The sequence below is a fragment of the Triticum urartu genome, chromosome 5A (genome assembly GCF_056163025.1).
Source record: "Triticum urartu cultivar PI428250 chromosome 5A, HENAU_Tu73, whole genome shotgun sequence".
Taxonomy (NCBI): domain Eukaryota; kingdom Viridiplantae; phylum Streptophyta; class Magnoliopsida; order Poales; family Poaceae; genus Triticum; species Triticum urartu.
Window position 1 is genome coordinate 443,575,457 of NC_141877.1, and position 24,929 is coordinate 443,600,385.

Sequence of the window (24,929 nt, forward strand, 5' to 3'; positions counted from 1 at the left end):
TGATTAGCCATTGTGAAGCTATGTGCATTCCTCAATGCAATCTCTCAGAAGGTGATCGATCCAGAAATCGTACCAAGGCTAAGGAGTGATGTGGCGCAATGTCTTGTCAGTTTCGAGCTGGTGTTCCCACCATCCTTCTTCAATATCATGACGCGCGTCCTAGTTCATCTAGTCGACGAGATTGTCATCCTGGGGCCCGTATTTCTACACAATATGTTCCCCTCTGAGAGGTTCATGGGAGTCCTAAAGAAATATGTCCGTAATCGCGCTAGGCCAGAAGGAAGCATCTCCATGGGCCATCAAACAGAGGATGTTATCGGGTTTTGTGTTGACTTCATTCCTGGCCTTAACAAGATAGGTCTCCCTAAATCGCGGTATGAGGGGAGACTGACTGGAAAAGGCACTCTTGGAAGAGACTCAATAATATGCAGGGACGGATATTCTTGGTCTCAAGCACACTACACAGTTCTACAAAACTCTACCTTGGTGACCCCGTATGTCGATGAACACAAGAACAGTCTGCGCTCCAAACACCCGGAGCAGTGCGACGACTGGATTACATGTGAACACATCAGGACTTTCAGCAGTTGGTTGGAAACACGTCTCAGAGGTGACAACACTGTTTGTGATGAGTTGTACTTGTTGTCCAGGGGACCATCTTCGACTGTATTGACTTACAAAGGATACGAGATAAATGGGAATACATTTTACACGATCGCCCAAGATCAAAAGAGCACCAACCAAAACAGCGTTGTCCGTTTTGATGCAGCAACCGAGAGCGGAAAGGATACATATTATGGTTACATAGTGGACATATGGGAACTTGACTACGGGCCTAATTTTAAGGTCCCTTTGTTTAAGTGTAAATGGGTCAATCTGTTAGGCGGCGGGGTAGAGGTAGACCCACAGTACGGAATGACAACAGTGGATCTGAAAAATCTTGGGTACACTGACGAACCGTTCGTCCTAGCCAATGATGTGGCACAGGTTATCTATGTGAAGGACATGTCTACCAAACTGAGAAAAAGAAAAGATAAGGAAGCGAATACATCATACGATGAGCCAAAGCGCCACATAGTTCTTTCAGTAAAAAGGGACATCCTGGGAGTGGACGGCAAGACAGACATGTCTGAAGATTATGAAAAGTTTCATGAAATTACTCCCTTCAATGTCAAGGCTGACCCAAGCATCCTGATAAACAATGAAGATTATCCATGGTTATGGCGCAATAAGCAAATGACACAAGCAAAGAAAAAGTGAAGACTTTCTCCCGCAACTTTGTAACACACGAACATGCTACCATTGTCCGTTTTGTACATGCACATGCTATGTGGGTGAAATTATGATACCATCCCAACTTTCAACTTTTTCAGAGTTCATTTGAAATGCTTTCATGTCTTATGGTTCGGCCCTCGTAATACCATGACCATTAGTCCCTGGCCCATGCCAACTTTCAAATCGGGACTAAAGGGTTGGTCCTCGTTGCGGGCCGAGTTTAGTCCCACCTCGCCAACCGAAGGGGGCTCACACCGGTTTATAAGCCCTTCCCTCTCTGCCTTGTTGAGCTCCTCTCAAAGTTAAAATAGATGCCCTAATAGAGAAAAGTTTAACCTAAATTCATAGTGAATTTCTCTGAAATTCATAGAAATTTACTAGGAATTTAGGTTGAATTTTCTCTATAAGCGCATCTATTCTCATTTTTTAGTAAGTTAATCACAAACTTGTGATTCAAACAATTTTCAAAGAATTCAAATTTTAACTATTCAAATTTGAAAACTAATGGCACTAACAGAAAGTTTATAATTTTTCTAAAACTAATGGCACTAACAGAAAGTTTATAATTTTGCTAACCTAAAAGCAAACAAAATTAAAAATTAAAGAAAAAACAAAAGAAAATAAATAATACAAAAACAAATCAAAAAAACAGGTAAAAACTATTTTTATAGTAAAGTTAATCACAAAATAAAATAAATAAAGCAACAAAGAAAACTAAAAAACTAAAAAAGTGTTTTCAAATTTGAAAACTAATGGCACTAACAGAAAGTTTATAATTTTTCTAAAACTAATGGCACTAACCGAAAGTTTATAATTTTGCTAACCTAAAAGCAAACAGAATTAAAAATTAAAGCAAAAAACAAAAGAAAATAAATAATGCAAAAAACAAATCAAAAAAATAGGAAAAAACTATTTTTATAGTAAAGTTAATCACAAAATAAAATAAATAAAGCAACAAAGAAAACTAAAAAACTAAAAAAGTGTTTTCAAATTTGAAAACTAATGGCACTAACAGAAAGTTTATAATTTTTCTAAAACTAATGGCACTAACAGAAAGTTTATAATTTTGCTAACCTAAAAGCAAACAGAATTAAAAATTAAAGCAAAAAACAAAAGAAAATAAATAATGCAAAAAACAAATCAAAAAAACAGGAAAAAAACTATTTTTATAGTAAAGTTAATCACAAAATAAAATAAATAAAGCAACAAAGAAAACAAAAAAACTAAAAAAGTGTTTTCAAATTTGAAAACTAATGGCACTAACAGAAAGTTTATAATTTTTCTAAAACTAATGGCACTAACAGAAAGTTTATAATTTTGCTAACCTAAAAGCAAACAGAATTAAAAATTAAAGCAAAAAACAAAAGAAAATAAATAATGCAAAAAATAAATAAAAAACAGGAAAAAACTATTTTTATAGTAAAGTTAATCATAAAATAAAATAAATAAAGCAACAAAGAAAACAAAAAAACTAAAAAATTATTTTCAAATTTGAAAACTAATGGCATTAACAAAAAGTTTATAATTTTTCTAAAACTAAAAGCATAAAGAATTAAAAAATAAAGCAAAAAACAAAAGAAATAAATAAAGCAACAAAAAAACAAAAAAATGCCACCTACTGGGCCACCACGGCCTGAATACGACTAGAAACCCTACCATGGACCAGGATTCAGGCCCGCAGCAGGCTCAGTAGGCCCACAGGCATTGCAGTGACAGATTAGGCCCGAAAGGCTGCAGTTGAGAGGAGCTCGGGAGGGTGGGCGCAACAGCGCTTATAAACCACTCCCGAGCCCTCTCAACTAGCGAGGTGGGACTAAACTTTTGGGCGCGGGGCAGCACAAGGCCATTGGTCCCGGTTGGTGGGAAGAACCGGGACCAAAGGGGGGCATTGGTCCCGGTTCGTCGCACCAACCGGGACCAATGGACCCCTTTGGTCCCGGTTTGCCTCACCAACCGGGACCAAAGGCCGCCGCTTCCCGCCCTTTGGGCTGCTGAAAAGAGGCCTTTGGTCCCGGTTGGTGGCACCAACCGGGACTAAAGGGGGGCATTGGTCCCGGGTTGAGCCACGAACCGGGACCAATACCTTTCCTATATAACCAAACACTTAGGAAATTTCCCCCACCCGCCATTCTTCTCTCCAAACGCCGCCAGGCTGCTGCGCTGCTCCTCGACGCCGGCTGCCCCGACGTCGCCGTCGCCTCCCCTAGCCGCCCGAGGTCGCCGTTGCCGCCTGCCCGCCGTCGCCCGTGCCCTCGCCCGACGCCGTCGCCGATCGCCGCCCTGCCCCGACGCGCATCGCGCGCCCCGGCCCACCCGTCGCCGTCGCCCTGCCCCGCCCGTCGCCGTCGCCCCTGCCCCGCCCGTCGTCGTCGCCCCGCCCCGCCCGTCGCCGTCGCCCCGCCCCGCCCGTCGCCGTCACCCCGGCCCGCCCGTTGCCGTCGCCCTGCCCGTTGGTCCGGCCGGCGCCCCTCCCCTGTTTTTTTATATATTATATATGCTTGTGTATATTGCCTCTTTGTGTATATTATGTATATATGTCAGTATATGTATTGTGTATATTGCTTCTTTTCAGATTCTTTTTCATATATATGTTTGTATTTTGTATTTTTCTTTTTTATAAAAATGTATATATGTTTTTATGTTCTCTGTGTATATATGTTCATATATGCAAAAGTTATGTTTAAATATTTAGAAAAGGATTATCTATATATGTTCTCTGATTTAGTACATTTTAGGTTACTTTCATTTTTAGAAAAGTTTTATATATTTAGGAGAGGAAAAAGGAGAAGAAGAGGAGAGGAAGAAAAGGAAGAGGAGAAGAAGAAAGGAATAGAAAAAATTTCTATTTTTTCTTCTTCTCCTCTATTCCTTTCTTCTTCTCCTCTTTTTTTTCTTCTTTTTTTTTCTTCGATCTTCTCCTCTATTCCTTTCTTCTTCTCCTCTTTTTATTTATTCTTTGTTTTCTTCAACACGAGGGGGGGGTCGATATAACCTCCTCCCGATAGGAAAGTTTTATATAGAAAGTTACAATTTTAGAAAAGTTTTATATATGCAAAAGTTACAATTTTAGAAAAAGAAGGATAGGAAAGAAGAAAATAAGAAGAGGAAAGAAAGAAGAAGAGGAGAGGAAAAGAAGAGGAGAAATAAATAAGAAGAAGAAAAAAGAAGAAAAGGAAGAGGAGAAGAAGAAAGGAATAGTGGAGAGGAAGAGAAAATAGAATATTCTAGTTTCTCTTCTTCTCCACTATTCCTTTCTTCTTCTCCTCTTTTTTTCTTCTTTTTTTCTTCGATCTTCTCCTCTAGCTATTCCTTTCTTCTTCTCCTCTTTCTTCTTCTTCTTCTTCTTCTTCTTCTTCTTCTTCTTCTTCTTCTTCTTCTTCTTATTAATTTTTATCGGGAACGAGGGTGTCAAGGATCGCCGAGGGGTCGAGGGTCGGGAACTAGGGTAGAGGGTCGAGGGTCGTTAAGGGGTCAAGGGTCGAGGGTTTCAGGGTCGAGGGTTTGAGGGTTCTATAGGGTCTAGGGATCGAGGGTCGAGGGTTCCAGGGTCGTCTAGGGGTCGAGGGTTCCAGGGTCGTCGAGGGTTCGAGGGGTCGAGGATCGCCGAGGGGTCGAGAGAGGTTTCCTAGTGTCAAAGTATTGAAGAAATCCATGGCTTCATCATTAGCCGGAAGTAACCAGGGCATGACGAAGTCCTCCAAAGTTATTTTGGAATGGTGTCCCGGATAGGATAATTTGCCTTTTTGTATGAATTTTAGCAAAGGCCTTCCAAATAACGATATTTGGAAGGTGTTGCTGAACTTTGTACCAAAAAGCGAATTATCTTATCTGGGACTCCGTTCCAAAATAACTTTGGAGAGCTTCGTACCATCATGCACATGTTATTTTCGCCTAATGATGAAGACATGGTTTTGTTGAATCCTTTGACACTAGGCAACCTTCCGACCCCTCGACGATCCTCTCGAAAATGAGAGGAAGAACAGGATAAAAAAAGAAGAGGAAGAAGAAAAAAAAAGAGGAGAAGAAAGAATAGAGGAGTTCTTCTCCTCTATTCTTTCTTCTCCTCTTTTTTTTCTTCTTCTTCCTCTTTTTTTATCGGGAACGAGGGTCGTCGAGGGACATATAGATGTAGTGTCGTCGTTGTCGATATATACCCCCTCCCGATAGCTTCAACACGTGGGGGGGGGGTCGAGGCCACTAATTAATATATATGATCCCTTACTATGATTAGGTAGCTAGTTCTACGTTTGGCACTAATATATCCATCTGTCATGTTTGAATAATAATTGCCATGTTGTAAATATTTGTAGAAACTATGGACACCGCCCTAGACGAAGGAAAAGAAGCGTTGTTGAGGGACATAATCGCAGAAGGAAGTGATGCCGTCTCGTTGTTTCTCAACGACACCGATGGTCTGGAAGGAGAGGGTGAACAAGCTGGCTACGGTGACCTAATGCCGGTGCAAGAAGAAGAATATGAGGACGGCTCCGGTGACCCAATGCCGGTGCAAGAAGGAGACTGTGATGACGGCTCCGGTGACCGAACCGAGTCCGGCCAGGTATATATATTAGTTAAGCCTGTGCTGACTAGCTGATTGATGCATTCATTGTTTTGGTATGTACACATATTAATTAAGTCTTTGTTCTTTTTTCTAGCCCTCCGGATCGAGCACAACTTTGGTAAAGAGACGAGGCCCGAAGAAAAAGTTGAGCTCGGATGAAAAGTTTGAGATCATAGCAATCGCGCCCGACGGCCAACCGATTGAACCCCTCCGGACAAAGAGCGCATTTGTTGCTCAGTGCGGGGTTCTGGTTAGGGACAAGATCCCGATAAGCATCCAACAATGGTTTAAGCCGGCTACAGAAGACCCTGAGGTGTCTTATGTCAATGATATGCAGAAAAATGATCTTTGGACTGAGCTGAAGTCAAATTTCACCCTACCGCCAGAGGATAATCCAGAGAACCCAGTTAAAGAGCAATTAATCAAGTCTTTTGCTCTTAAGAGGATGGCAGAACTATTCAGGAGGTGGAAGAAAGAGCTGAATAAGTTTGTCGAAAATAATGAGACACCAGAATTCAAGGGCAGATATGAGAAGATCAGAGATCACTGGCCCGCATTTGTGGCCCACAAGACATCGGAAAAGAGTAAGAAGATGTCGGCGACAAACAAGCAAAATGCTGCGAAGAAGATGCTTCACCATCGCACGGGGTCAGGTGGCTACCTCGTAGCCCGGCCTAAGTGGGCCAAGACTGAGAATGATCTGGTTGATAAAGGGATCGAACCAGAGACAATTAGCTGGCTAGACCGTTGCCGAACTTGGTTCTTCGGGGCTGGCGGAACCTTGGACCCTGTAACAGGGAAGTGCATTTGGACGAACGATCAAATGGACATACCAGTCAGGAAGCTTAAGCAGTATATCGAAGCAGTGCAGCAAGGGAAGTTCTTTCCAGATAGAGAGAACGACGAGCTCACAATGACCCTCGGGAATCCTGAGCACCCTGGACGGACACGAGGCACGCCAGGCTCCATTCCGTGGAAGGTTGGGTTTCCGGACGCAGGCAGTTACAAATCCCATGAGAGGAGGAAAAAAGTGCAGCAGACCCAAATGCAGGCGCTGCAAGCAAGGGTAGACGCGATAGAGGAACGAGAAGCAAATCGCAGCAAACGTACTGCTGAAGCCTCCCCCGAAGCTACCCCGCCATCTCAGCGCAGAAGCAGCATGGCTTCCACCGAGCTGCTTCAGCTGGAGCATGCCTTGATGGCTCCTGCCAGCTATCCCGTGGATGCTATCACGGAGTCTCAAAATTGCCACCTTATGACGCAATGGATGAATTTGAAGGTCAAGGCGGTTGTTGGCTCTGTTTATCCTACTGAACCCGGCGCAACTTTTCACTGCCGGCCGATTCCAGAAGGATATGCTAGGGTGATGGTGGATGAAATAACGGAGGGATTTGAGGACCTCCAGCTTGACCACCCTACCGGTGAAGGGGAGACTCGGCTGGGGTCTGCTCTGAAGACTCCATGCCTATAGCGGAAGGAGCTCATCAACCTTCCGAACTGGACGCCTCCGCCTCCTCCTCCTCCTCCGGCGAGTCAGGGCACTCCGCCTCCTCCACCGCCTCCTCCTCTGGCAAGTGACGATCAGGGCCCTCGGTCGGCTCCTTCTCCGGCGCGTGGCGGCACTCCGCCTCCTTCTCCGCCTGCGCCGACACGCCCGAGCAGCCAGCCTCCTCCTTCTCCGCCTCGTCAGCAAGGGCGGAAGAGACCTGCCGCCGCTCCAGCTGCTCCGGCGCATCGTAGTCCTTCTCCTCCGCCTCGTAAGCAAGTAAAGAAGACAACCGCTCCGTCTGCTCGGTCGGCGTCTAGCAGTACAACCAGAGGCGGGAGGACATACAGATTCTGTCCTTCTCTGAAGACTCCAGAGAAGTTACCATATGAGAGGACCCCGGAGGAGAACGCCGAGATCGCGCGAACCGAAGTGGATGACTGGTTTCAAGGGTTGAGAGCAAAGAGACATCCACCTCCGGAGGAGAAGGTAGATCCGGTGAAAGGGAAGCGCACTCTGGCTGCCCTGGCAAAACCACCCAAGTCTCCATCGAAAGGCAACTATGAGCGCATTATTGCAAAGACATGGGCCGAAGCGGAGCGGTCGGGAAGTACAGTCAGTGATCAAAGGCTGAAAGAACGACGAGCAACTGGGAAACAAATTGCCCAGCTCGGCGAACAAGCGAAGCAATCGTGCCCCCCCCTCAAGGTGCCTAGTGACATCATCGATCCGAGGATGGTGCCCGGTTATGGCAATGTTGATGATTACCTGCCCGACGATGTACATTATGATCCCATGGAGGTGCAGATACACAGATACGAGTACGGGAAGCCTCTCGTCAAAGATGAAAAATCTTTAACAACGATGATGCGAAGATTACATGATTGGTACTTGAAAATCTGCAGAGAGTCTGGGGGGAGGAGTACTTTGTATGCGAGAGTTAAACCGGAGCATGACCTCGTTGGAATTGAACTGTTGCCTATTCCATTTGAGGAGTTCTATCAGTTTTTCAATCAATTGGCCCTCGATAAAACAACGATCACCTGCTATTGTCTGTACGTACTACTACTTCTGTCATTAAATCTCTCTATATAGCTCATCTCTTTCATTGCATGTATTTATAATTATCCTCACTATATTATGCAGAATGAAGATCGCCGATTGAACAAAAGACAAATCGGTGATATTGGGTTCGTTAACACATATCTCATAGATGCAACTGAGGTTCAACATCGTCCCGGAGATACCGAGGCCAACTTGCTACGATCATTCAAAAAAAATGAAAACAAAGATATAATACTCTTTCCTTACAACTTCAAGTGAGTGTTACTGTCTTGTGCATATTCGGTTTCCCTTATACATTAGTCCAGGTTATAGTAATGTAATTGATGAGTTATGCATGCGTGTGCAGTTTCCACTATATTCTCCTAGAGATTAGGCTTGAGCAGGGAGTAGTAACCGTCTTGGACTCTAAACGAAAAGATCCCCAGGAGTATGCAGACATGACTAAAATCCTCAAGAAGTAAGTTAAATCGATCATTATCCACCATATCAGCAACTTTGTTCATTTCCTGATATCAAGTAATTGTTTTCTTTGTCCGGCAGGGTTTGGAGGAAATTCACCAGAAAAGTTCCGGGACTGCCGAAGGAGCTAGAATTTAGACACCCGAAAGTAAGTACTATAGTAGCATGTTCCGCGCATCTCCTAGTGATTCAAGCGCTAGTTTCATCAATACCATTTAGCATTCTTGCTTATCAGTTTGATTGACCTCTATTTCTTGTAAAGTGGTTGTGGCAGGAACAAGGGAATGATTTCTGTGGATACTACGTCTGCGAGTCCATCCGCCACACGACCTGTGAGCGGGGAGGGTACTCTGACGAACAATATGAAGTACGTAAATAACAACATTCACAATTTTATTTTATTACCATCATTTGTATTGAGTTCCATTCATTCATATATATATGTATTGACCCCCTTCTTCAAATTAGATGTTTCGGAAGCGGGATGAACTCCTAGCACCAGCTCGCATGCGAGCAATTCAAGAGGAATTGGCGGCATTCTTTCTTGACCACGTGATCGCTGAAGACGGAGAATACTATGTGGACCATGAGTCCGTATGATTATATTTGTAAGAGATAATTATTGTATATATGTAGTCGGTAGTGTCGGATAGATATACGAGAACTTGTTGTTCGACCAATCTCTCGGAGAAGGAGAGGTGGTCGATATCACTTCTCTCTGTATGCATATATGTTCATGACGGTCTTCTGTTTCCTTCATTTGCTTACTAGCTAACTAGTGTGTCTAGTCCTCTCTATACGTATGTATAGTACGTAGCGTCGACCAAGCACGGACATAAGAGAGGACACTTCTCTCTATTAATTATAGCTAGCTAACACAATATATGAAACACCTAAATTAACCCCCCAAAACCCCCAAACCCCCCCCTCAAAAAAAACAAAAACTCCAGCCACAGAAATGCTGACGCGTGGATGCCTATTGGTCCCGGTTGGTGCCACCAACCGGGACCAAAGGGTCTCCTGCCTGGGCTCCGCGCACAGGCCACGTGGAGGCCCATCAGTCCCGGTTCTGGATTGAACCGGGACTAAAGGGGCAGGGCATTAGTACCGACACTTTAGTCCCGGTTCAGGAACCGAGACTAAAGGCCCTTACGAACCGGGACAACAGGCCCTTTTTCTACCAGTGAATGGAGCCTTAACCAATCCAAAATGACCTGTTACCACCCTCAGACTTGAGTGTATTTGATGAAAGGAATTTATTGGTATATTGTTCTCCTTTAATAATCGGTTGTCATATATAATCTTAATATTGGCAATGGTTCATTACTCCGTTTACTAAACTCCAAATATGGGCACAAGGTATTAGAGAAAACTCTAAGTCTTAAATGGGAACATAGGTGGACTATTCTTAGGTTGTGATTGTAATGAAGGGATTACAATAATATCATTTGTCAATATGATTTCCCATGTTTTAATGTTTGATTGGCCTTTCCTCCCTATTTTTGTGGCAAATTTTGCATACACCAAATTAGAAAATAATAAAGCCTCATAGTTTAGCAATTAGCCCCACTCCGAATTAGACTACTCATAGTGAGAGTAACATAGGTAGTAACATGCATGCCACATAGACAAAAAAATTTGACATGACAAGTAATTAAAGAGGAGAGGCACATATGGGGTAACATAGCTTGTTACCATTACGTAGCACTTCCCAATAAAGAATGACTATATAAAGTAATAAATTAAAGTCTCTATGTTATCACACCTATCACCTATGACACTACCCACTATATTCACCATGGAAGTATTAACATACTCACCACTATGACCAACCTTGGTGTAACAGTAGATTAAGGTATCATCTAACTATGTTGTGGGTAGGGATAAAAGTGGAGTGGAAACTTTCTGTTTTTCCAGAGGAAAAATGAAAACGGAGAGGAAATATGAAAACGAAAATGGAAATTTGCAAAACGAAAGTGAAAATGGAGACTTTTATACGGAAAAGGAAACAAAAATGGAACAGAGTTTTTCAGTGGAATGGGTGTGGAAATAGAACTTTCCATTTCCGTGAATATGGAATTTCCGTTTTGATTGTAACCCAACCATCAAACAACACATAATGACACAACGAGTAGAATGGATCATTTGTGGCCCAACTTGTACTATCAGACATGTACTCAGCTTGACCCTATAATCAATTGTCCGGTACTACTACGATACTAAGCTAAGTTGCTAACATGATGATATTATTTTTTAGCCATGTTAAGAATTCATTAAATTTGTTTTCTTTGTGTATTTCTCTATAATTCAAGGGGTTTTTAAGTTCCGGTCAACGCCCACTTATGTTTCCGTGTCAGCTTTGTATTTGCTGCGTGTCCATTTCGAGTAGTATTTGTTTCCGTATTCATTTTCATGGTTTCTGTATTCATTTCCACTTCTGCAAAAATATATGAAAACAAATGTGGTAGCACTCAGTCTCGTCTCCATTTTCATCCCTAGTTGTGGGGCTACCTAAATTTCTATTTTCATACCTAATTCTCCCACCACTGATAGACTAATAGATTCATCCCAACGTGCTCAACAAGTTGAGTCCTAACCACTCGCAAAAAAAAAAGTTGAGTCCTGACTAGGCCTAGTTGGCTAAGATTTCTGGACCCTGACTTCACGGGACTTTATGGCTTATACTCCCTCCGTACCGAAATACATGTCGCTGGAGTAGCAGTCTGCTACTCCAGCGACATGTATTTCGATACAGAGGGAGTAGTAAACTTCAAAAGTGCATATCTTCATTTGCTAGCAGTATTTTGATTGAGTGGATATATGCAATTGCTCCTTTCGAGTTAAACCGACACGGCTAAAGTAGTGTGCTAAAACGCCATGCACATGCAGTATACTCATTGATTGTCCGAACTTTTAAGACGAACAGTAGAGAGCCGCAATCTGGGATGACACGCCATGTAGTAGTATCATTTGCTGATAATTCGACATGGCCCACGGCAATCGGGCCGCTCGACCGGTGGCGCGTTCAATGTGCTCCGCCGTATCTTTGATGTGTACACGCACCTGTAGCTCCATACGGACCATCACGACGCACGCGGTGCCCCCCGCCCGAAGCAACCCGAGCCGTACATGCATGCATGATTGATTATAAAACGGAGAACTTTCCGGCCACCAGTTCACGCAGTTCCGTCTCTCCTCTCGCCTAAAATAAACCAGCAGGACGACAGACGCCGCACTGCATGCCCACATTTCACAAACTAGCATGCATGCATGATGCACCATGCAGAGCCAGCCAAGAGCACGCCTGCAATCGGAGTCCGGCCCAGGGATCTACATGCTTCATGCTTGTCACCGCTCGATCAACAGGGTTAAATAAAACGGAGCCAGCAGCAGCTCACATGCACGCATGAGTGCGTGCATGGTGAAGACTGATGCTTTTGTTCTGGGCCGCGCCGCGTCACGTTGCACCGCGCGCATGATTGGGACGAGGATGGCGTCCACGGACGGGGCCCTTCCCCTCTTGGGCTCTTCCCCCTGTCCCTGCCCCCCAACCAGCTCCCCCGAGAGCGAGAGCGATTTCCAACCGCGACGCCTTCGAACGCGTAGACGTCGCCGGTAAAGCGATGTGCGCCGTACTGCCGTCGTTTCTGATGTCCGTATCGAATGGGGAGAGAGAGGAGTGCTGCGACGCGCTTCGCCTCCTTAATTATGTTTACTTCACTCCACTGCTTGCTCGGCAATCATTCCAGGGCAGATCGGTACATCTAATTAAGCTGGATTTGCTGTGGCTGAAGCTCTCCGACGCTTCGATCCGAACAAGCGGAGCAGAGGAGCGACCCACACGTGGCCAGCGGCAGGGCGCTCGCCGGAGCGGGACAAGGAGGGCCAGCTCGGCTCGGCGGCACGCCCGGCCGGCCGGTCACATGACTCGGCAACGATTCCCGGCGTCGCCTTCACAGTTTGAACGGGGCCGAGCACCGAACCAGGCAACCACCTGGTGTACGGGTGCAGGGTGGTACCGGCGGCGCTCCATCAGGCCGGTAGTGGCGCCGTCTAATTTGTTGTTAGTGGTAGTAGTACAATTAGGACCCGATTAGGCGTCCATACGGAAGGACTAAGGAGGGTGTCGCGTGCAGATCGATCCCAGTAGGTGAGCTGTTGTATTGGCGGGTGCTGTAGCATGCAGTCGGTTGCCCGGTCCTTGTGCTTGGTCACTCGCTTTCCCGGGCTTTGGCGCCTTGATTTGCTAATCAGAGGAGACAAAGATGGACTTGCCAAGTGGCAATGTCTGGGAAGGGTGCGCAATCTGCCCAGAGATTCGTTGCCCCGGACCATCTTGTCTTGAGCGATGCTAATCATGCCAGGCTTAGTATCTCAAAGATGCTCGTAGGATTAGATGTGCGTGCGTGGACTCACAAGACCGGATAAATGTATGTGTGTATATGTCGACATCTATTATTTTTGTGCTCAGAATAGGTGAAAGATTAATGGAGAAGAGGGCACATCAGCATGTAGATTTAGTCTGTAACAAAATTGGCCGTAAGCCTAAGAGCATCTCTAGAAAATTCCTTGGTCTAAAGTCTAAAACTCATTCCCTATCTTAAAAAGTCAAAAAAAGGGATTAAACCTTTTCTCAGCTGGCAGATCGCCTAAAACTTAACCCCTTAAAAAATATTCACTTTCAGTTCATCCAACCGTTTTCAAACTTATCACAACACGTTAGTGCAATACGTAAGAGTTGAAGAACACACAATTCAACTAGATAGCAAATTTTAATATTCTCAAACATAACCATGCAAATTCAAATACAACAGACGGTCCAATTGAACTCAAAATCCAAATAAACATGGTAAAAAAAAGCACAAGAATCAAGTGTTATGAAGGCAACAATGGTGTTCACTGCTCGATAAGATATTTTCAAAGTCAGTTATGAGCTTGACGGTTCTCGATCCTTCGGGGTTCTTGGAGGAAGGCGGCTTTGATCATGTTTGGGTTATGTTCTGGCTCCACTGGGTGTCTATTGAAGGGATACCAAGAGGCATGCCAGTCCTTTCTCTTATCCTTGATGATCATGTTGTGCCAGGTCACACATGTTGTCATGATGTTCTAGAAGGTCCTAGGCTTCCAATACTCAGAAGGTCCACGGACAATCACAATGCATCGTTGAAGCACACCAAAGGCTCTCTAAACATCCTTTCTAACATATTCTTGCATATTTGCAAAGTGAGATTTCTTGTTGCCTTTAGAACAGTGGACTATCTTAAAAAATGTGGCCAACGGAGGATAGTTGCAATGTGTTTTTTTTCGTAGTTTCATTTTTCAAAACGTTTTATCTCTTGAACCGTCATCAAAATCACGAACCATTTTCCCCATTGTGTTTCTCGTGTTGAGATTTTTTAAACTAGATTCCATGTTGATAGGTATCGACAAACTTTCTTTTCAAGACGAATATGTGCTTCCAACTAGTAGTAACTTGTGCTTCACACGGAAGTACATATGTGCTTCACTTTGTGGTAACACAATTTATCACACAACATAACTGTGTTTCAAGCAGTAAAAAGACAAAACAAAAACAAAGGACAAAAACCCGAAGAGAAAAAAAAAGAAAAAAGTTGGAAATCCATATAAAAAAATCACAGAAGCACATTATAGTTTGTGCTTCACCGTCAAGCACAATTGTATTTTTCACGAGGAAGCGTAACTCTGCTTGAGCAAGCACGTACTTCTGCCAGATGTAAAACGAAAAGAAAGACCCCCCCCCTCCCCCCCCCCCCCCCCCCCCGCCCCCCCCCCCGCCCCCCCCCCCCCCCCCCACACACACACAAAAAAAAGGAAAACCAAGCAAAATTCGAAACCTAGAAAGAACCCACAAAAAAAGAAAAGAAAAGGTGCTCCCGCGGATTTGCTCGGCGTGCGACATCATGCCGGCGGTTGGGCAGACCACACGGCTGGCCCTCGCGCACCCGCCGTAAGGCCCTTCCGCGTATTTGCTCGGCGTGCGACATTATTGGTTTGAGAGATCTGCTAGCTAGGCCTTATAATCCTTAAAAAGTCATGCTCTAAAATTGTTTTGTTTATCTTTGACTGCACAGTCATCTCAGCCCTCCTCACCTGATTCCACTCCAGCCCTTCTTTTCTCGAGTGACAACCAACGCTTCCTTACAGCATCTCTAGCCCTATTTAGGTCATCAAAGTTGGCTTGGAGCAAAATTTGCAACACCAAAATGTTCATCACAAACAGTTGTCCTAAAATTGATGCCCTAAAATTAGGGCTCCCGGTGGAGCAACATTGTGATGTAAAACACGTGTTTTCTTCTGGTTTTATGTGGTCCCAGATGCCCTAAAGTTTGTTACAGTCACCCAAGTATTTTGCAACTGCACTATTCTTTGAGTATTTTCTTTTGCATACAGGGCACCTATTGAAGCAGCGATTTTGCTCCCTCATGATGTAAAAAGCGGTTATGCCTTATTTTTGGGCAACTGTTGAAGATGCTCTTACACCTGTTAACCGTCACCTAGATGTCTCCCTACCCGCGTCTACCACCAGTCACAAGACCACATCGCACCACATTCACATTCAATACTTCTAGAACAAAAAGTATATCTTATCAATCGATTTCAGAAGAAAAGGAAATGCACAGATAAGCTTAAAGCATTCAAACAATCACCAAACTTTTTCTTTTTCTCAACCACCGTCATTCAACTCATCTACAAAAAGAATATTAGTGATCCTTTAGACACCTGTACAGTCAAGCTAAAATTCTAACGACTATGCTTTTCTCATTTGAAAAGGGTGCCCTTTCCCATGTCGGTCCGACTGATCAATGAAATTCCAATCTAACTTGTCAAGAATACTTTGTACTGCTTGACTAGAGTGGTCAATGTACAAAAAAAAATGTGGTCAACTGACTAACGTTCCTGGTAAAGAAAACAAAAGGAATGTCTATCAAAGAATGGTTTCAGCAATTAGGCCTGCTCCGCGTGACTGAAGGCATCTGCGGTCGACTAATCTGAAAAACAAATAGAACCAAAGAGCAAATTAGCAGGTTACAAAATAGCTGTCAATATCTACTAGTGATAAAAACAGTGTATATTTCTTCGAGAAAAGGCACTGCATATAGTTTAGATAACCAAGATAGCTGATGAGATCGTTAATCGTACCTATTGGACGCCGTTTACCCTCCATTGCTTTCTTCTTTTCATGGCAGCTTTGGCAGAGGAAAGGACCTTGCCAACCTTGCATTTTTTCGTGTTGCAGCGGGTTAGCATGTATGGAAATCCCCTGACCAGATTTCAGTCTAAACTGGCAGATCGCACAGCTGGAGGGTTCAAACATGTTCCGAAGTGCGTATCCTGTACTAAGCCTGCAAGGAACAAGCAAAACAGAAAGCAACATTATTATAATATGAAAAACTATTGGTGCTTGTTACAAGCAAGACGTATTCACATTACAGCATGGAGTATCAGTTTAGTGAAATGCTTAGAATCGTCTCATAAACTTGAGCAAAGAAAATGCTAACTTCTATAACCCAATAAGAATTTAACTATCAACTGTAGTTGCTAGTGCATTCCTGTTTATCTCAGAGCTGAAGAGCTGCACTGCATTGAAGTCAGTCTGAAACTGCAGCTGCATAACTAAACAAGTAACCATCCCATCTAATATATGCATTCTGAATTTTAGTCATCTATCGAACACTTTTAGCTTCACTGCTAAGCTAGCAAGAGTAATTGATACTACGCTATGCCACTCATACACATCAACCATGTCTTTCTGACTTGATCGAGGACATCAATATGTAGATGACCAGAGAAAAGAAGAGGGTCCAATGTGGTGGAGATTGGAAAAGGAAACAGCAGACAAGTTGAGGATTAAAATGAAACTATGCGATGGAACATAAATGGGCTGCATGGCTGACACCATCAATCAGCAGTGCCAACTCATCTGCTGCTTCCAATAATTCATTTCCTACTATTAGCAGACAGCAATATTAGCTTGTTGCCCATATGAGACAATCAAATACAGGATATAGGTAACTGGAGAAGCTACAAATCCAAGACTAATAAGCCTAAGTTGAACGAATGTCTCTTTCAGTGGCATCTAGTATGTTACAGATCTACAGTGCTATATTGATGCTTTTAAGGCCGCCAAATTGAGAAAACTCAGGCCATCAGAAACACCAGACAAAAATGATGACTAATTAAAATATGATTTACCTGAGCATTTGGTTAATTTCAAGTTGGTGTATATACTAGTGTACATGTCTGGCAACACAATGGACAATCCTAATGCTCTATAATGGAATATTTATGTCCTTTTCTCTTAGAACTGTTATGGAGCTCCTATCTAGTACCTCAAGTGAAAAAAGGCCTAGAATATTGGTTAACAGAACATACCTTCTTGAAAGCATGGCAGACCCGTCCTCAAATATTTCTTCCACCACATCCGGCTCAGCATATTCTCTATCTATTTTAAAAGATGCATCTGAATTTTTTCGGCGGAACATGTTATTCTTCAGATCAACACGGAACATATTATTGAGTACGGTTTTCCCCTGCCACTTTGCTGGAGGACTAGGAGCTAGTTTTTCTGGGGGTAGTATGTCCACCACGATGCAGGTAGTATCATCTCTTAGTCCTCGAGGTAGGGTTGCTTCCTTCAGATAAGAAAATATATCACGAAATGAGGGGCCAGAAGTTTGAGTCTATTAACCAATGGAAATGATTGTAAATTAGTTACATTAACAATTCGATTGGCAGCTATATCGGATGGATATCCACGAGAACATTCAAGAGCCATTTCAAAAGTCAAATCATCCCATACACCATCGCTTGCAATGATAATTCTGCCTCCAGCATTGGATAGCTGCAACAAAAATGCAATAGAAAAATCAAAATAGTGTCACAGCGAACTACGCTCTGCAGTGGTGAGACGTAGAAGCAGATCACACCATGAATTACAGATGTTGTGGAATATTATTGAAGAGGTCATCTAAAAGTAAATCTGATGATAAGTAGGAACCCAAACAAAAACATTTGAAAATAAAAAAGAAATATGTGGTGCAGTGAGCAAACCTTCACTTGCTTCACGTGAGGAACAGGGATGATGCATTCACCAACATCCATATCCCCGATTGATCTAGATAGGCACAAACCACCTGGCCAGCATCTTAAAGGACCAACCTGAAAATGTACATGATAAATTTCAATGACAGAAATGATTATAGCAAGCAAAACAAATAGTGACCAGATTATCCAATAAAAGAGTAGATCAAACAAACATAAGAATTGAGTTAGACATTGATGATACAATGGATGTAAGATGAACATTCTCTAAATTAAACAAACTTGGAATACAAACTCGGTAGAGGTTTACACGCAACCAAAGTATTCAATATTCATCAATGCCCACGGAAAATACAGAGAGGGAACAACAACAAGAGTTGTTAAATAAAATCTGCAGGGCGCAGCCAAAAATAGGAATTACCTAATGGCTGAAAAAATCAGCAGCACAAGAAATTTAGTCCCATCATATCATAAGCTAAGACATTGTTTGGTAGGCACTTAATTTAACAGTGATGTCAGGTGCAAGTAGGACACAACATATTTGAGAATTATTAAGAAACAGATGGTTAGCAGGTTACTACAGAAAATGAGAACTATCAGATTGGTAACATGTAACACCATGCATCCACACCGCACATCCCAACTCAAGAGCACAACGTATTAAAAGTAAAAGAGACGAACCTCTGGACCACCAACAACATTCAGTTTTCCAACCTTGCTTCCCCATGCAGTTACACGTTCCACCCTGTAAAACGAACAGGTCATAAACTGCACAATTCTCAACAAATTACCTCAAAGGCAGAACTTACTCATCTCGGTTGGAGTCAAAGCGATGATCAGCTGACAAATGGTATAGTGAACCATCAGCTGACTCTAGTATGCAGCGCGAATCACCAACTGATGCTACTGTTACAACCCACTCGTCTATTATCACAAATGTCACAGTTGTACCAGAACTTTCAGCTGAAACGGCAAAAAGACTGTTTCAGAAGATAAAAGAGAGCCATCACTCGAGGTGTTAAGAAAGACAAATTAAACAAAAGCACGATTGTCTCAACCACGCGGCCTAGCACTACAATTAACTGAAGAACATATCTGATGGTGTAATATCTAATCAACCAACTAGAATGACTATGAATGGTTCATACAACTTTACTTCGTCCTTGACAACAAACAAACTGCGAAGTCCCTGCTTGGAATACATGAATTCCACAGGATGACAGGAATAGTTCGATTGCCATAAGGATCAGGAACATTTCCAAGTTCACAAGATGGCCTAAATAAACAGTAACAGCATGCGCACTAACGAACAGTCATATGAAAAACTACAGTGTATGCCTATTTCCTAAAGGAACTGGAAAGTTTACATGAACAAGGTAAACAAGGATAGGCCTGATTTACCTGCGGCTTGCAAATCCTTATCTGTCTTGACAAATGCTGCAACGAGTGAACGTGGAAGCACTGCAAGCCACTCATCCCTGGTCAAACCTGAAGGGGTAGCACGCAGGACATTGTTGAGCAGATTGTTCTTTGCGTATATGGCCGCTCCAGATCCATGGTGGCCATCAAACAGCTATAAACATGACACAGTGAGTCAGTGATCAATCAACAGAAACACACCACCCGGATTAAAAAATGACCAGTCAAGCCACTAAATAAATCAAATGATGGCGCCAGTCAACCCGACAATAAGATTAAGACACGAGATCATTTGGATCAAAGGTAATATTTCCTAGTGGTGTGTTTTTTACTACGAGTAAGTTTTCATACGTAGCAGGATCCAAACACTCTTGGTCATGAACTAGCAGCCTACGTGCAGACGACCAACAAATATTCTGAACCCTACCAAAAAGGCATGGCAGCTCTGCTGCCAAACGCGACAGAGAAAAACATGCTGGGTGTCAATCATGTACAGGAGACTGGAGGAGTGGCCTCCATGTCGCACAATTCTGGGCGGGTATTCTAGAACCTTCTATTTTTTCCGGGTATTCTAGAACCTTCTCGACTCTCGAGAGACAGGCATGGGCATGGGCAGGGGAAGGGGGCGCGGGGCAATGCAGTACCGCGAAGACGGAGAAGGAGGTGGAGGGGTCGCCGGCGACGCGCTGGCCAGCGTCGGCGAGGAGCAGCGTGACGTCCTCGCCCTTGCGGCTGCGGCTGGCCTCCCCGCAGAGCACGTCCGGGCGCTCCATCCGCTCGCTCGTGACCTCCCGCCGCAGCAGCACGCCGAGCGGCACCGCCGCCATCGCCATGGCGCCGCCGCACCGATCGCCTGCCTCCCCCCCAAACCCTCCTCCTCCCAGGAAGAGCGCTCAATCCAACGGCTCGCCCCCCACGCTTCGCCCCCGTAACGGAAAGAGGGAGGGAGGGAGGACAAAATCCACGCGGAATGCCGCCGCTGGTGGGCCGCGCGCGCGCGATCGTGGGCGCCACGCGGAAGGGGGCGATCGAGGGAGGGAGGGAAGGGAGGGAAGAGGGGCACGAATGCTTTGCGATTTTATCGGGTGCGGAAACGCGCAGTGCGGTTATGATTTGACTCGTGCCAGCTCTGTTTTGTTTCCGTTCCGTTAGTTTCTGCTCTGGTGCGTCCCTCTCTTGTTCCGGGCCAGGTGGGGCTTGGAGGATGCGTGCGTGGACGGGTGGGGCCGGGGGGTCTGAGAACCCGAGAGGCGGCCGGCCCGGCCGGCCGGGCGCTGTCGCTTGCTCGGCCTCGATCGGACGGGGTGGTGCGGGTCTTTGACGGGGTCAGGTGAAGGTGCACGTGCGGAGCGCGGCGCCGGCGAGAGGGGAGGTGGTGGCCAGCGTGGCCGGCGAAAGGACCTCAACTGTTTTCTCGTTCTTATTATTGGAAACGCTTTACCATCACCAGAAACGGATCCATCACCTCCCCTGCATGACACGCGTTCAAGTAAGGCCCGCACATCATCCTTCGCGGACGCGTTCTTGTAACAGGTGCTATGCTTCTAAAACATATATGATGTTGCAATGGTCTTCGACGGGTCTATGTTTTACGACAAAACCTCTCTTACAGAAATTTTCTGCAACAAAATCTCAGTTGCCAAAAGAATGCAACAAACAGTTGTTGCAAAAAAAAAATACTGCAAGAAAACCTGTGTTGCAAAAATAATTCTGCAATAAAACCTGTGTTGCAATGATGGAGGCGTGCTCCATCGCTCGATGCGGCAGATTTGAAAGGATCAGCCGGCGGGCTCAACGGTTCAGATTTTTTTTTACTTTTGACAAATCATCAACACTCCGGTTTTGAATCTTTTTGTCTCCCAAAGACAGTTTCTTTAGTAACAACGTGCTTATTCAATTCTCAAAATGCCGACTGATACAAACGTGAGCTGCTGGTTCATCGACCCACATCTAAATAAGCTGCCATCTTGTAATTTTTTTTGAATAATAACAAAGTTTTATTAATTACAAATAACGGTTACATCGTCTATAAGGAGAAATACAATCTCATCCAAAGGCTCCTCAAACCAATCTTTTGTCGCTGAAAGTTTCGCTAACCTAACAAGTTCATAGGCAACCCTATTCGCTTCCTTATTACAATGTTCAAAACTAGTAAGAAAAAATTTACAAGCCAAAAAATAACAGTCATTCATTCTTCATTGTATGAGTGACTTCCATATTATCCGAATTAATAACAAGGCGATTGTAGCCCGCTTGATGTGCAAGAGATAGGCCAAATCCTAGAGCAAACGCCTTCGTTCTGCCCTCGTGTGAACTCACATTTAAGGTTTCCGTGCCTCTCTCCTATGGTTCTTGGACCATGTTGGCACGGCCGATCCCGGTCCTTGCCGGCAGGAAGGCTCCGTTTTTAGGTGCTTTTTTTAGTTTTGTTAGGGTTTGTGACATGCTCAAGAAGACGAGGCGATGGCGGCTTCTTAAAGATCGGATAAGGTCCTCCCTGCCCAGTCCTCATCTCGGTGATGGTTCAAGCATTGTCGAAAGGCGTGTGGAGGTCTGACTCCGACGGATCTCGTGGGATCCGGTCGGCATTCGTCTTCGGTGGATCGACTAGATATGGTCTTCGTTCTTCAACGTCTGTGTGTTTGCAGGTTGGATCCTTTCGATCTACGTTTCTCTTCATTGGCGACGGTTGCTGTTCTAGTGTGCTGGTCCTATGGGGACTTAGCATAACGATTTCCCGACTGTCTACTATAACAATGTTTGTCCGGCTCCAAAGAGGGAGGGGTGATGACGGCGGCGCGTCCTCGGCTCGCTTCACTGCTTGTAGTCGTCGCTAGGTGGTCTATGGATTTGGATGCAAATTTTACTTCTAATGTTCTTTGTACTATCTTAATAGTTGATGAGTAGATCAGAAGTTTCTCGCAAAAATAATAATCTTCGAGCCAACGCTGCACAAAAAAAGACAGATGTGAATCTTAATCACCGTTGGTTATTTACTATGGCCTTATTTTTATATTTTTTAGAGAAGGAGGATCACCCCCGACCACTGTATTTGGGGAATGCATGCAGCCATTTTATTTATTATTCACCAATGACCTCACAAAGAAATACACAATAAGTCTAAAGCCACCGTCTATGCGACAACTGTCGCTATTCCTATCCAGCTGATGAAGAAATGCTGACAGTCCGGGCCTAATACCACATACCTCGCTGGCAAGCCTAACATCTAAGACCTGAGGCCCCAACCAAGCCACTTGTCGGGTATGGGCACACACCGGTCCGACGCGCTCTCAGATGCCGCCGCCGCCAACTGCCACCACTTCATCTTATTCCTATCCAGCTGATGAAGAAATGCTGACAGTCCGGGCCTAATACCACATACCTCGCTGGCAAGCCTAACATCTAAGACCTGAGGCCCCAACCAAGCCACTTGTCGGGTATGGGCACACACCGGTCCGACGCGCTCTCAGATGCCGCCGCCGCCAACTGCCACCACTTCATCTTCAAATCTGTACTGACGCATCATCCTTGCCCAGTCTAGTTGCCGTCAACGCCACCACGGCGCCCAACGGCACCGTCACCCTGTGTGCGAACTGCTGAGCACGTCGCGGTCGCTGCCGGTACACCTCAGCACCATGCCGCCAAGTACCACCAGCCGACACAGCTTGAAGTCTCTGAAAGATCTGTCGTGCGTAGCACCTGCCGACCAGGCATGACAAAGCGTAGCACCTGTCGGTCAGGCATGACTTGACATCTCCACTAAAGCTCCGTGCAAGGCGAAGCCGCTCCACCTCCTGCCTCTGACCACCAGCACTGCTCCACAAACGATGCACCAAAAAGAGAAACGCCACCGCAGTGCTGCCATCGTCCGATCTGGAAGACCAGATCCTAGGGTGTCCTCCAGAGCAGTACGAGTGGGTCGACATAAGTCACACAACGATGCCTTCATCAAGGTAACGACGTAGATCGCCGCCGTCGGCTCGGTTTTCACCGGCAACTATGTCTCACTGACTCGCAGCCAGTACTGGATCACGGATCCGGAGATTCGGACACCCAGCCTCAGGACGACCACCTGTGACGGAAGAGATGAGCACCACCGGCGGTCGCATCAGTCAGAACAGATCTGACCGGAGATGCCGCCGATCAGACCACCAGGCCCTCCATGCCGCCGCCGCCGATCTAAAGGCAGTTTGCACGCCACCGCAGCCTAGCTGGCCGCCGCCGCTGACCGCAGCTGCCGCCTAAAAAGGCCGGCCGCTGCGCCCGCAACCATGCCGCCGTCCGAGGCTGGGCCGCCCGACGCGCCTAGCCGCCGTCGTCCGAGGACGGGCCGGCCATCCGCCACCTGCCGTACCCATCCATCGCGCCGCAGAACCCAGATCAGCCGTGCCACCACATGCCTAGGGGTCCCGCCCCAACCCGGAGACGCGTGAGAGAGGAGATCCCCCGCTACCGCCGTCGCCCCCCGGGCTTAGCCCGACGGCATCCCCCGGCGGCGGCGGAGGGAGTTCTTGGCGACTGCGGCTAAGTTTCTGGGAGTCGCCCTAGGGGGAGAGCGACGCGAGCGGGTTTTTCTAAAAAAAATAGGATACCTTTTAAAATTAGGAAAGAATTTTACTTCCCCGACCTCTGCACGAACTAAAGATGCATACGGTCATTTTAGTATGAGTACCAAGATAAACATAATTCATAGAATTTTTTACTATGGCCTTATGGCTAGCTCGGTTTTGAAAGATTCGAATGAGAGTGAGGAAGCCCACGATTAACATCTAGGCCATGGAGAATGCTGCGAGGCGACTATCGCTTGCACGCTCCAGACGCGTGTCCCATGCTGCGTTGCTGCGTTGCGTACCGGATGAGGAGTTTATGGTTTTGTTAATTGCTACCGATCAGCGATCACATCCGACTGATGATTATTCGGGGACGCTTTTTGTAAAGCTCTATTGAACGCACGATTAAGCCTTTTTGTGAATATAAATGAACAGTTAAGCCTTGTTATTGAATGGCCGGAGAAGGTTTGGACGAGGGGCCACTGAAGGCTCGAAGCCGACCACTAGCTTCCTGTTGAAAGACCAAGAGATCATGCAATTTTCTTTGTGCATTTTCTGTGAGAAATCTTTAGGTCACGGGGAATATGATAGTCTCTAGTGATGTTCAATCATTTTTCATTTTTATTTGAAAACTTTTCTTTTGCCATCTGCATGTAATATTGTGAACTACCCGGAACTTCTGACAACCCCCACCTACCGAACCTACAAGCTGCGCTGAAACTTCGGTCATGCATGCGCGCGGTGACTTTGGGTTGGGCGCATGTTCTTTCCCTTCCCACTTATCCCTTTACGGTAGAACTATATTACCTTTTCGTCACCTCCTCAAACAAAGGTTAGATCCAAAACTAAAAGAGCTTTACTTGTCGAGTTCTTACATTTGTGGAGATGGCTACTCATGGGGGGAAAGGCTTCCCGAGGGCGAAAGCGCCCTTCTCAGCTCAAGCTCACATGAGGTCGGGTGAACAGTAAAATTCGATTAAGAAAACAAATTCCAAAAATTAGGAAAAAAAATATTGTGACACGCTTTGACAAATGTTTTCAATGCTATTTT

The 24,929-nt window shown here is 45.2% G+C and overlaps 1 protein-coding gene across 1 annotated transcript; it reads right to left on the reverse strand.

The window, feature by feature from the left end:
• Positions 1-15,501: 15,501 nt before the first annotated feature.
• LOC125547357 (putative protein phosphatase 2C 69) lies at positions 15,502-20,378 on the reverse strand. Its single transcript, XM_087526365.1, has 9 exons — positions 19,973-20,378; positions 19,311-19,482; positions 18,719-18,872; positions 18,591-18,654; positions 17,919-18,026; positions 17,584-17,709; positions 17,241-17,500; positions 16,008-16,210; positions 15,502-15,856 (listed from the first exon to the last, which is right to left on the reverse strand). Exons 1-9 carry the CDS (start codon positions 20,159-20,161, stop codon positions 15,852-15,854), a joined length of 1,281 nt encoding a protein of 426 aa, XP_087382491.1. The 5' UTR covers positions 20,162-20,378; the 3' UTR covers positions 15,502-15,851.
• Between the last annotated feature and the right edge of the window lie 4,551 nt (positions 20,379-24,929).

Excerpts from the sequence above, each read along its gene's own strand:
- LOC125547357 (XM_087526365.1), bottom strand. The coding sequence starts at position 20,161 with ATGGCGATGGCGGCGGTGCCGCTCGGCGTGCTGCTGCGGCGGGAGGTC. Across the intron at positions 19,483-19,972 it reads CCTCCTTCTCCGTCTTCGCG|CTGTTTGATGGCCACCATGG; the intron begins GTACTGCATTGC and ends TCATGTTTATAG. Across the intron at positions 17,501-17,583 it reads CTGCCAATCGAATTGTTAAT|GAAGCAACCCTACCTCGAGG; the intron begins GTAACTAATTTA and ends TCTTATCTGAAG.